The sequence below is a fragment of the Mus caroli genome, unplaced genomic scaffold (assembly GCF_978045245.1).
Source record: "Mus caroli unplaced genomic scaffold, Mus_caroli_1 scaffold_1, whole genome shotgun sequence".
NCBI classification, from domain to species: Eukaryota; Metazoa; Chordata; class Mammalia; order Rodentia; family Muridae; genus Mus; species Mus caroli.
Window position 1 is genome coordinate 76,698,427 of NW_028227256.1, and position 13,147 is coordinate 76,711,573.

At 43.1% G+C, this 13,147-nt stretch overlaps 1 protein-coding gene across 2 annotated transcripts in view; it reads right to left on the minus strand.

The window, feature by feature from the left end:
* Ap1s3 (adaptor related protein complex 1 subunit sigma 3) overlaps positions 1-13,147 on the minus strand; it is a 63,070-nt gene that overhangs the window by 14,424 nt on the left and 35,499 nt on the right. For both annotated transcript variants that reach the window (XR_015047280.1, XM_021174604.2), the window contains exons 2-3: positions 3,606-3,784; positions 2,186-2,294 (exon numbers count right to left, since the gene is read on the minus strand). Coding sequence is in view for 1 of the 2 variants with exons in the window: in XM_021174604.2 (XP_021030263.1) it covers positions 2,186-2,294; positions 3,606-3,784 (288 nt within the window). In the remaining variant the exon portion in view is untranslated. The remainder of the gene's footprint in view (positions 1-2,185; positions 2,295-3,605; positions 3,785-13,147) is intronic.

Genomic DNA, 13,147 nt, shown 5'->3' on the forward strand with positions numbered 1-13,147 from the left:
AGGACGGGGACTCTCATAGAAGAGTTGGGAGAAGTATTAAAGGCCCTGAAGAGAATGGGAACTCCACAGGAAGACCAACAGTGTCAACTAACCTGGACCCCTTGGGAGCTCTCTGTGGAAGGGAACCCAGGAGGGAGGGACAACATCATTTAGGCTGTAAATAAATAAATAAATTTGGGATAAATATGTAGAAAGCATAAAAACTCCCAGTCAAAAGAGGGGAAAAAATCTTCTGGAAGCAGATTCTCCAGCGTTACTTGATAAATGTCTATGACCACAGGAATGTGCTGAGAACGTTGCTGGAGGAACCTTTTCCAGCTCTGATGGCTGTCTTTCCTGCAACAGTGTATTTTATCAGTGTCTAGATGGCATTTGTTAAAATCTGGCCCAGAGGTATTAACAGGGGTGCTACGGTGTGGGCAGGGGTCAAAGGTCACGACCTCAGGGAAGGGCCAGGTTTACACTGCACCAGCTCTTGTACCTGGTGGGATGCTCTAAGCTACTGCTTCGCCTGGAGTGTGGGTATGGACAGGAGTACAAAGGAAAGAACACAGCAAGCTCGAGGAGTGGTCTGTTATTACTACTCTGAAAGTTCGTATTAGAACCCACGAGGTGTGGAGTTTTTTGGTGATGAGGAGAAATGTCCCACCTAGGTCTTTACCGAGAAGCAAAGAAGGGTATAGGGGTAGAAATGGCCAAATAAAGACGCTAAAAGTAAAACCTCAAGTACATCAGCTACATTAGTGCGCTGCTGGTTTTGTGTCAACCTGACACAAGCTGGAGTCATCAGAGACACAGGAGCCTCAGCTGAGGAAATGCCTCCATGAGATCCAGTCGGAAGGCATTTTTTTCACTAGTGGTCAATGGGGAAGGGCCCAACCCATTGTGAGTGGTGCTGTCCTTGAGCTGGTGTTCCTAGGTTGAGTAAAAAAGTAGGCTAAGCAAGCCAGAGCATCAGCTCCTGCCTCCAGGGCCCTGTCCTGTCCTGTGTGAGTTCCTGCCCTGACTTCCTTTAATAATGAATAGCAATATGTACATGTAAGCCTAGGAAACCTTTTTCTCTCCAATTCGTTTTTAGGTCATTGTGTTTCGTTGTAGCAACAGAAGTCCTAAAACAGCTAGTGAGATGGAAATGAAGGGGATAAGCTTTAAGTTTATATTGAAGAGTCAGGTAGGTTCTAGTAATAGGCAAAGAAAGGCAAAAGAACCCTATCCTTTGCATTGAAGGATTCTAGGAAATAGCAAATTCCAACCACCAGACACAGCTGATTTGCAAAAGATGGGCATTAAATAGCCCTTGGCCATAAGGTCAGTGAAGATCATCACCGGGTAAGCAAAGAAGAGTCACTTGGCAAGATTCTTAGAAAGAATCCACAGATACACTAGGCAGGTGGGAAAAGGGACACAGTACTTAGAAGATGAGAAGGGGGGGGGCAGGAGAAGAGAAAAATCAAAAGTGGGGCCTCCTGATATAGCAGAAAGCAATGTCATAGCAAAAAACCAGGGGAAGGGATTTAAAGGATGAATAATGATGAATAAAAGTCCAGTGCTGCAGAGGCAAAGCAGGTTAAGACTTAAGAACCATGAATGGTGCATAGCTGTATAGAGGACTCAGTGGTGACTATGCGACCCCCTTGGAGTGGTAAGAAGGGGCCCCGCTGCAAGCTGGCCCAGAGTGAATGAGTCTGAAGATGGAAGCAGCCGTGAGAGATCACCGCATCTGTTCTTGAGCAAATGAGCTTTTGGAATAGCAACTCAGAAGGGACTGGATTGGGGACGTTTGTTTGTGTTGTTATTGGATGTTGTTGTTGTTATTCCTTGTGTACTAATAATATTGTAACTTTAAACAATGCCAGAGAAAGAAAAAAACAGAAAAGAAATGGCAAAGTCAGTAAAGGAGTAAGGGACCAGAGATCATTCACAATTAAATTCAAGTTCCCTGAAACAAAGTCTTTGCAATGTGAAGGTAAAGATACGCCCACATCTTTTGGAGTGGTTCATATTCTAAGAAATACAGGTAGGGAGGAATCCTGCAATTCTGAACCAAGGTGAGCCAGCACCATCCTTGGTACAATGCAAGTGATAGTTTAGGCTTGAGAGAGAAAAAAGGAATACAGGAGATGAGCAAAAGTAAGAACCGAGATGGACACTGATGCTGACTCTAATGGGCCAGGAGGACACTTACATTTCCAAAGTATTTATCCAGCAACTCCACATAACGATGAACAATCTCTAGTGTCAAGAGCTCATTGTCTTGATTTTCTATTGCACAGCAAAAATATAAACTAGCATACCTTGAAAAGAAAAAAAAAAAAAGGAAAAGCAAAATTGAATGAGACAATAAATAAGCCAAAGTGGGTTTTCCCTATGGGCGTGCATTCTCCTGCTGTCTCTAGAGATTCTCCCCACACAAGAATAAATCATGGCTCATGGCACCCACTACACTCCTCCAACAGAAACTAGAGTGTATAAAGGCACTGCAGGGCTTAGATAACATCTGTTAATCTCGTCAACAGACGCTCTCAATAGAACTTTACCTTGAAGAGCTGCACTCAGAGGCATGGTCCTTTGGTCCATGGTAATCAGGGTGCTTGATCAAGCTCCTCTCCAGTTTGTAATTTGTCTCTAATACACAATCCCTCAGCAGTGCTCTCGGGGACCCACCCTCCTGTATCTGCCTTCCCATGGTGATTTAGTTTATGGCTCTCACCTTCAGCTACAGAAGCTGTAGCTTTGCCAAAGCACTCCCTGGTGGTGGACTCCATTCAGTATCAGCCCATCCACGCTACTCTTTGCCTACTGCTTATTAAAAACACTCTCTGCACTTTTAGTGTACATTTCCCATTTTGGAAACTGTAGTTTGATGAAGGATATGGGGTTAGGCTGGCTAGGTCCATGTCCTAACTTGGGCATCCATTACCTGAGTCTTCATTGAAAAGCTGGCTTTACCTCTCAAGCCTCTCTCATTTATAAATTAGGATTCCTCGCTAGAAGGGGCTCACCACTTCACACAGGTGCATCAAAAGAAATATAGGCACCAAAGGAAGAAAGAGCTGGACTGCAGTCCTGCTCTCCTGATTATCATTCACCTACTGTGACTAGGTAATTACTTACTCTGTGTGTCCTTAGTTCACTCATCTGCAAACATGAACAACTGCAGTATGAACAATCCATTGGAAACGGTTCTCTTTCCTCTATCACAGTTATTTGCATTTTCCCATTGCATCTGTTACTAGATGAATATATGTGGTTTGCTTTAAAAAAGATGTGCTTCTTGAAAATATGAATATAATTTGTCTCGTTCGTTTGCTGCTGTATCGACAGCCATTGATGCTGGAAATGTAATGGTGCTTACAAAATGTTACCAAGCACCTTCGTGCAAATTCAGCACATGGCTTAAGCATTCAGAATCCATCTAACACCCAGAAACTGACACATGTCGATGGAGATCTTCACTAGTGCTCACTCTTTGCTGCACATACTTAAGACTCCAATCATGAAAGATTTCAGAAAGCGCTGAGATTGGTATTGCAATCTAAAATGTTCAGAACTAAGATGGAGCAATGCGAGAACGAAAAGCTTGGTTCTCATGAAGTTACTCACACCTTTTATAAACAAGTTTCAGCTCCTTCCAGTCAATGAAGCTGCTGGTCCTGTGCCCACGAGAGAGGACAGTCTGGATGATGTCTCGGGTGATCTTCTTCCTCTCCTTATCAGGGAGCGTGGTGTACCATTTCTGCAGCCGCAGCTTCCCTTGTCGACTGAAGAGCAAGATGAAATGTATCTAGAAGACAAAGGCACAGAGAAGCCCCCAGTGTTCACTCAGCCAAGTCACTGCACAGATCGGGGTGTCTCGGTGCTGGGTGGAGCCAGGTATGTACGCTGCGAGGATATTTACCTGCCTGAGAATGATCCCATCTGAGAAATTACATTTACCCACCAGAAGCATGGACTGCCATAGTGAAACCTTACTTCTGTTCCAGAAGGCCATGTTTAAAAAAATAATAATAACAATAATTCTTCAAGGGTTGTAAGTTCATTAAGAGTCAAAATGTATCAGAGGAAGTCATGGGGCTCTGTGATACAAATTCTTCTTTGACAAGTAAAACAAGAAAGGTGTTTGCATGGTGGAAGGATTTACTTAAGAGTTACAGTCTCCCATGTTCCATTTCATAGCTGTGAAAACACAGGAATGGGGAGAGTGGAAAGGGAAGGTGATTTTAAACAAAAATAGTAAAGATTGAAAGAGAGGAGCAGGGGGAGGAGGAGGATGAAGAAGTAAGGAGAAAAGAGCACAAGAAAGAACAAAAGGACCAGACCTAAGCATGAAATCTCAACGCCCTGTGTGGCCCCCAGACTAGCTCTGCCATTTCCCATCTCAGACGTGGATTGCCTCCTCAGCATGGCAGATGAGACAGTATAGACAGTGAGTTGGCTGCACTAGGAAGTCGCCTCACTTTGTTTCCAAATCAGTTTTGATATGTGTATTCAAAATGAAATTTTGTATTTTCATAAATTTTAAAGAACCTTAAATGGAGGATGACAATCTAAGTTTAGTACCTTAGGTGTAGAGCAGACCTCATTTACAAAGACTGTCAAGTAGCCCAGTTGTTTATTTTATAAAAGATCACATTTTCTCAGCCTATCATATTAGAAGATAAGAATTAAAGTCATGATTGATTGATTGATTGATTGATTATTGATTAAAAAATAAATGAGAACGTGGAGCTGGAGAGGTGACCCCTTGATTAGGAGCACTTGCTGCTCTCGCAGAAGACTTGGATTTGGTTTCCAAGCACCCACACGGTGGCGCACAACCACCCATAACTCTGCTTCCAGGAACGCAATGCCCACTCCTGAACTCCTGAGGGCATCAGGCATTCATGTGATACACATACATACATACATACATACATATATACATACATACATACATGCAGGCAAAACACACTAACACATAAAATAAAATCAATAAATCTAAAAATAACTTAAAAATAAAATGCATCACTGCAATTAATACTTGTGAGTGCTCCAAAGACATAGGCTCCAAACCAAAAATAACAACAGTTAAAAATAAATACAAGGGCTGGTGAGATGGCTCAGCAGGTAAGAGCACCCGACTGCTCTTCCAAAGGTCCTTAGTTCAAATCCCAGCAACCACATGGTGGCTCACAACCATCCTTAACAAGATCTGACTCCCTCTTCTGGTGTGTCTGAAGACAGCTACAGTGTACTTACATGTAATAAATAAATAAATCTTTAAAAAAAAAATCTCAATTTAAAAAAAATAAAAATAAATAAATACAAACACACCAAACAAACAGTCTCCTCATTTTGCTGTAGAGCTTTCTCTTCTAATGACACGGCACAGACCTAAGAGGTCACTAGGAGGTTATATCTGAAGTCAATAGACACCAGGATATTCCTTTGGAACTTCCTCTAACTTAAAGAATTTGTGGGCTTCTTTTGGTAATTAATCTTATCTATTATTAGCACATATGCGCCTCTTTCTCTTTGTCTCTGTCTGTGAATATGTCTATTGGTGAATGTGAGTGTGTGTGTGTGTTGGGGGGAGTTGGCTCACACAGCATACTTATCGAGACAAACAACTTCATGGAGTTGAGTCTCTCCTTTACCTTTACGTGGGTTCCAGGGATGGAGCTTGGGTGATGGCCGCCAGGCTAGTGCAGCAAGGGCTTACACAGACTTTTTCCTTTTCCTTTTCCTTTTCCTTTTCCTTTTCCTTTTCCTTTTCCTTTTCCTTTCCTTCACTTCTTTGTTTTTTAAGTAAAGCAAATGTAGTTTGTTTGTTTTTAAGTGACAACAAACTCCTGATCTGAAGGGCAGACATCACAAAGTGTGAAAACAACTAAAACTCCTGCTCAGTGAACACCACTCTAAACCCAGGATGTTCTTAGAGCACTGCATTTTGAGGGCCAGGGAGATAGGTGGCTCCATGAGTAATGGCACTTCCCACTAACCCCAGCCATCTGGGCTCTACCCTCAGGACTCACACAGTAGAAGAAGAAGAGAACCAAGTTCTGAAAGTTATTCTCTCAAACAGAAATCAGGAATGCACACAGTCAGTCTTTCCTAGCAACCATACTTGCATGGGTACTTTTGCCTCTCATCCTAGTTAGGTTTTATTATCAACCTCTCACAATCTAGTGTCAAATGGGAGGAGGGACTCTCATTTAAAGAGTCTCCTCAATTAGACTGGTCTATTGGTGGTGTCTGAAATTGTCTTGACAGATTGAGTGCAGAGTGCCCAGTCTACTGTGGGTAGCACAATTCCTAGAAAGGTGGGCCTGCAGTGTATAAGAAAGCTAGCTGAGCCGATGAACGAACTGGTAAACAGCATTCTTCTATGCTTCCTGCCATGTATTTATGCCCTGACTTCCCTCAATGATGAGTTATGGACTGGAAATGTGAGCTGAAGCAAACTCTTTCCTTCCCAAAGTTGGTCTTGGCTAGAGTGTTTTCTCACAGCGACAGAGACAATGTAGAGTACCATTCTAACAGTATAAAATCGGATGTCTCTGAAATGTAAAATAACAAATCTATTTATCTATCTATCTATCTATCTATCTATCTATCTATCTATCTGAAGACAGCACACAACTCAGGATGTGAAGAACAAGGCTCAGTTGGGGATTACCACCAGATGAGACTGTTCGATCCCAAGTCTAGCAAATGGTCTTATTTCTGCTAGAGAGATCAAATCTACAAATTCAGAGGGTGTTTGCTCTCATTTCCTATGAGAAATATTACTTTCATCCCATCTAGCTTACATCTTTTCTGCTTCGACATAAACAGTTTCTCCTGATTTTATCACAGAACACACACAAAGACTGTCCCACTAGCCTTAGAGTAATAACAAACTGTTCACATAGAACAGTCCTGCAAGCTTCCCTCAGTCATTTCCTTCCAGAAGAGACACTCTGGGTTTACCATCCACTCCTTATCTAGTTACTGCTCTCATAATTCTTAGTCTAGAGAGCCCCTTGGGATTCTCCATAGACTAAGTGTTACTGTCAACCCAGATTAGGTCTGAGTTTCTATGGGCTGTAACTATTGGAGTGGTGGCTTCCCCTCCACCTTTTCCTTGTTGAATAAATATCTCAGAATGAATTGTCTATGTTAGCATGGATCAATATTCTAAAAGAAAAAAAAAGGACTATTTTAAAAACCCAGCAATAAATTCAAAGTGAAAGAATAAAAGTAACATGTACACACACACACCACACACAAAAGGTTCATGTGAAATACAAAACTACAATCCCTGTTCAAAAGAAACAATGGATCCATTCAAGTGCACCCACAGGGTATGCATAGCTGCAATGCATAAGCCATGGTTAGAAGCCTTGGTCCTGGCCAGTTCTGTGATTTGTGTTGGCGACCCAGTTTCCTCCTTAGATTTAACCTCAGGGGTTGGGCAAGCTAGCAGCATGAACTGCAGTGATTTTGCAAGCTTATTGCCTCCTACAACCTAATTTTATCTAATTTATTGATATAGTCATTCAGGGCACATTTGGCTAATTCATTCAAGAGGTTAATCAAACAGTTTTGTATTAACATTATCTTGACCCTAAATAAATAAATAAATAAATAAATAAATAAATAAATAAATAAATAAATACAAATGAAGGGGTTTCTTCTTTCAGTATTTGTAGTCAATTTGGATTTGGTACCCGAAAGAAACTTCAGCTGACTTCAGAAAGCAAGACCTAACCACACCACCAACAACGTCACTGCATAAACTACAGAAAAGTGTGGTGACCAGAGTTATGGTCTTATACATCTGACCTAGTGTTTAGCCTGGGCTACCCCTTGATAGTCCAGAACTGTCACCTCTCTAAACTGACCCATTTTGAGGAGTCTAGTTTGGGCACAGATGGTCTCTCAAATGCAAGGATGAATTGTCAGATAATTCAAGTATCCCTTGTCTTCAGAGTCCACTAGAGTAACACTTGACCCCTCTGGGCAACCCCAGAACTTGGATAGTTTTAGGTGTTTTCTTGTGACAGATCTTCATGCAGGGAGAAAATGCCACCAGAGCTTTGAGGGAAACATGAAGCAGACTAGGGCCAAGTCATATGTTCTGTGACTTTGAACCAGGGTTGTCATCTTACTTCTAGTTCACTATGTGTCAGAAAGGCTTCTCATAGCAGCATCTAGTTCTTCATGACTGCAACGTTACCAGCTCTTCACTTCCATTCGTGAACTGGACCCATGACCAGCTTCTAAGACAAAAGGCAACCAGGGCTTCCCCTGGCCTGGGCATTTTTGTACCACGAGCACCGTTATCCAGATTTCAGGATGTGAGCCACAGTATAAATGCTCAGAATGTGTTCCTCTTACTCAGTCAACCAGATAGGCCCCTCCTCTGACGACCCAAGTCACATGGCTGATCACTTACACAGGACTGTGCTTTTGAACTACTTTTATAGCACCTCTGCAAATTCTCAGCCCACAGCAGCCCACCCGTTCCTATCTTCCTTCTATTTGGAGATGTCAGATGCACTGGAGAAAAATCATAAAGGACTTCCAAGACTGGTACTACCATGATTGTCTGATCAGCCAACTCATGAATCCCTAGCAATGCCTGTAAAATTTCTGGGTATTTCTTAAGTTCAAACATCTCCCCCTTCCACTTTCCATGCCAGTTATTCCAGTTTGTCGCCATGTCCTTCATAGGTCCTGCTTCTATCCTCACGTCCTAAACCTGGAGAGGGTAAAGGCCAGTCTAAGGGTTTTCTCAGCTCCTCCCACATCCACACAACCAGCCCTAACCCACTGTGCTTCCTTCATAGCTGAGGAACACATCTCTCTTAGTCCTTGACTTTCCACCTTTTCTTACCTCCTAGAAAGGGTGCCTCATCATTCCTACGTTGCCCATCTTCTGGACCTCTGTACCTGCAGATGCTGGGTAAATATAAGTTTCTATTTCTTAAAAATATAGTGTCCATTTGAGAAAACCCACGACCCTCAGTAAACACAGTAGTATCAAAGCCCCATGAGTCCACTTTTAAAAGCTCTACCTTTAAAATGTGCTTTAAAATGAAAGTAAATAAAAATGGGCATGATGTATGCCTTCAATCTCAGCTCTCAAGAGGCAGATACTGGAGGAGCAAGAGTTTTGGGCTAGCCTAGGCTACATGGTGAGAACCTGTCTTAAAAAAGCAAAAAGCAAGTAAAAAATAAAATTAGATGTTTCCCATACTAACACACAGAAAACTGGAAAATGCTTTAATGTCTAAAATAAAAGTCTTGGGTGATTCTTATTAACCAATTTCTTTTTTTTTTAATATTTTTTTTATTACGTATTTTCCTCAATTACATTTCCAATGCTATCCCAAAAGTCCCCCATACCCTCCCCCCTCACTCCCCTACCCACCCTTTCCCATTTTTTTGGCCCTGGCGTTCCCCTGTACTGGGGCATATAGAGTTTGCAAATCCAATGGGCCTCTCTTTCCAGTGATGGCCAAGTAGGCCATCTTTTGATACATATGCAGCTAGAGTCAAGAGCTCCGGGGTACTGGTTAGTTCATAATGTTGTTGCACCTACAGGGTTGCAGATCTCTTTAGCTCCTTGGATACTTTTTCTAGCTCCTCCATTGGGGGCCCTGTGATCCATAACCAATTTCAATAAAATAACAAATCTGGTGATAAACTACAAAACCCTGAAGTTGGATATGTAATATTATACCCCAAAATGGATTGATTATACTTGCAAAGAAATCACATGATGGAAACACTCTAAACTATTAATAGTGGTTGTCTTCGAACAGCAGAATTATAAGTGTTATTTTCCTCTCTGTACTTCATTGCATTTTCTAAAGTTCACGTGTATGATACTAAAATTATAAGATGTGTAATAAAACATCTTAGTGGGTTCAGTAAAAAGCAGTCAGCACTCTATCCCAAGCCTAACCCCGAGTGAATGCTGAGGACCTTGCTCTGCCTCACAGCACAGCATCCAACGCAGAGCAGAGCAGCATGTCACAGTCCCGAGCTGCTGCCAGTGCACGGAGGACAAAAAAGCAGATATCATCTTTTAGGGTAGGGAAAATGCTTGGCACAGTATGATTATAGCAGAAACATCATCAGATATTTGTGCAAAGGGATACAATGCCTAACACCAAATCGGACATTACTATAAACTGTGGATTTAGGTCACAATTAACTGTTAATGGAGGGCATGGGTGAGCTGGCCCCATCACCTTGCACTCCCTCACCCTCCACTTGCAGTAGTCAGGAGAGCTGGCTCCAAAGTCTTGGGAACTGGAGAGGTAGTCCCATCCCTGGCCAGCTGTAGCACTCGGGAGAGCAGGCCCCACACCTTGCCTGGCCAACACGGTGAGGCTGGCTCTGGTGGGTGTGGGTGCCAGTGAGTTGGCCCTGAGGGCATAAAAGTGAGAGAGCTGGCCCTGCTCACTGCCAGTGTTGGCATTGGGGAGGCTTGCTGGGGTAGTCCTGGAGGGCTCTCCCTGGTGATGCAGATAAGGGAGTGCCAGGGGGCTGATCAGCTCAGCTACCACCCAGGCCCAGATCCAGGGCTCTGAGTTGGCCCAGCCCAGAATCTAACACCTGTGAACTGTTGGAATCCATGAAAGGGCCAGTCCTGGTGATCCAAAGCTGCAGGATCTCCAGGACATAGGGCAACAACAAGAGAACTGGGCAGAATCCTAATGAGGATCCAATGTTGATTGTGTTACAGAAGCCAGAGGCCTTGAACCAGACCACTGACTCATCGCAATGAACATTTGCAAGTGAAGCTGTGTAGGCAGAGGGAGATACTGTGGACACAGTGTAAACGTACAACAGCTTCCATGATGAGATGTTTTCTGTGCTTTGTTCTGTGTGATTTTGTTTGTTTGTTTGTTTGTTTGTTCTGTTTGGGCGGAGGAAGTTGCAAGGGCGGAGGAAGGATACAAGGGAAATGGCTGGGACTGGGCTGCATGAGGTGAAACTCACAAAGACTGAATATAAAGTTGAAAGAAAAAGGGTCAATAGAGTCCATCGATTGTGACAGGCGGGCCATTTGGCACAGACCGTTGACAGTGATGGAAGCCGTGTCTACTGGAGGATGCCCTTGTACAGTCTGCTCGCCTGTGCCGTGAAGCTATAAATGCTGCATAATAATGTGCGTTTTAAAAGAACAAACTGTATCACAGGACTGAATGTCTCTTAACCGCATGGCTAAGGTGTAAGCCAGGCATGGATCAGGACGAAGACAGCTAAGTGGGGTGTGTGTGTGTGTGTGTGTGTGTGTGTGTGTGTGTGTGTGTGTGAGGGGGGCGTCTACTAAATCCATCATTATTGCCTTATTAGCAGGGGAGGACCCTAATAATCACTCCTCTCTATTTCAGGTCAATATTATGAAATCCTAGCAGTGAAGTGAAGGTGGAGAAGAAGTGAGTTAATATGTCTGACATCCATAAAAGCAGTGTTTTTACAACAGCAGGCAACAGTGCGGTGAGTTGTAAAAAAAAACAACTGAACGGACGCATTCCCGTCACCATGGTTTAGCAAAACAGAGCGCTGAGTCTCAGTAAGGGTAAGTACACAAACTTTGTCCCTGTTGCACACATTTGTGCGAGCCGTGACATAAATGAACTTCTCGTCACTATTAGCCGTGGCTTTAAAAGGGAGCCTAAGAGTGAGGAATGGTATGGAAACAGGAGGAGGCAGATGGGAACACCAAGTCCATGGCTGAGGTCATTCATGCAGTGCAGAAGCAATGCCAATGTTTAAACACAAGGCTCATCAGTAAGGAAATATTCACAGAAAAGCAACTTTTCACTTAGTGTTAATACTTAACTCTTAGAGACGATAGAGTACCAGGAAGACTACATATATATTTTTTTTCTCAATGTATTGGAAGCAACTGTCTGGGTGAGACTTGGCAGGTGAACCACTGCGCTTCAAGATCAATACAGACAGATAGCCACAGCCCCTTGTGAAAAACAGGGGGACTTCCACTGAATGAGAAAAGATGCTCAATTCTCTTTCTTAATACTGACAAATTAAAGCAACCAACATGGAGGGGAGGGGAAAATCCATCTTTCGGTCACTGGTGTCAGTTCAAAAACCCTCCACCTGGCAGCCAGCGTGCTTCCTTCATTTCAGGACTAACGGGAGACAGTCTCTAGGGAAATAATCACATCAATAACTAAGGTAATTGTGTTTCAGAAGGACCTGTCAGCACAGATCATTAATTCATTTGGCTTGTATTTACCAGCCCTATGATGTGTGAAACTAAACGCACAGATGGACAGTGCATCCCTTACCTTGGGGAGCTTATAACGGTGAAAAGGAATCCAAAGAAACTTCAGAGCAAACACTGAATTAAGCACTGACTTTTACTGCTTCTCCCTCCCAATATGCCATGAAATGATAGGAGCGGAAGTTTCAAAACTGTCTTAAGCCCCAAAGACTAAAAGACAGATAGGAGGGATAATAGCGGCCCAGAGATTTCAACCAATCTTTGAAATGTGGAAAGGAGACCTATGGGGCATATTTAGCAAAATAGGGAAGGCCAGATATAAAGGAAGGCTCTGAAGACAGGGAGGATGGCTCAAAGTCTTCCTGGAGAGGGCTGTCATCTACCACTTGCAGCATTTCCTGGGACTTCGGCTAAGTGAAAATACATACATACATACACACACACACACACACACACACACACAATTATACACCCACAACATACTGTGTTATTTAAAAATACAGAAATTTAGCGAAGGCTATCCCACTAGAGTAGCTCTTAGTACAGCCTCACCACAAACATGTAATGCATTGGCCCGATATAGCCATGACTATGACATCATGAGGCAAGAGCAGTATTTTAGCTTCACTGTCATCTTACAGCACCACTGTCCATTGTTAACTGAAACACTGTTATGTAGCATATTGGGTGGGGGTGGGGGGGGGGGGACGCACAGTACCACTCAGGAGACTTGCACACACCCTTGAGGTTCTTAGAAATGTACAGATACCTACAACTGTCCTGGAACTCAAACGGAAGTTAGAGGGTATCTCCAGCCTCCACCCATATCTTTGCATTGTGAATGAGCCCATCTCTTCATTCAGGAGCTTGACTGATGTTCACCTCTGCCCTCTGAATTGCCTACGAGCACCTCAGCAG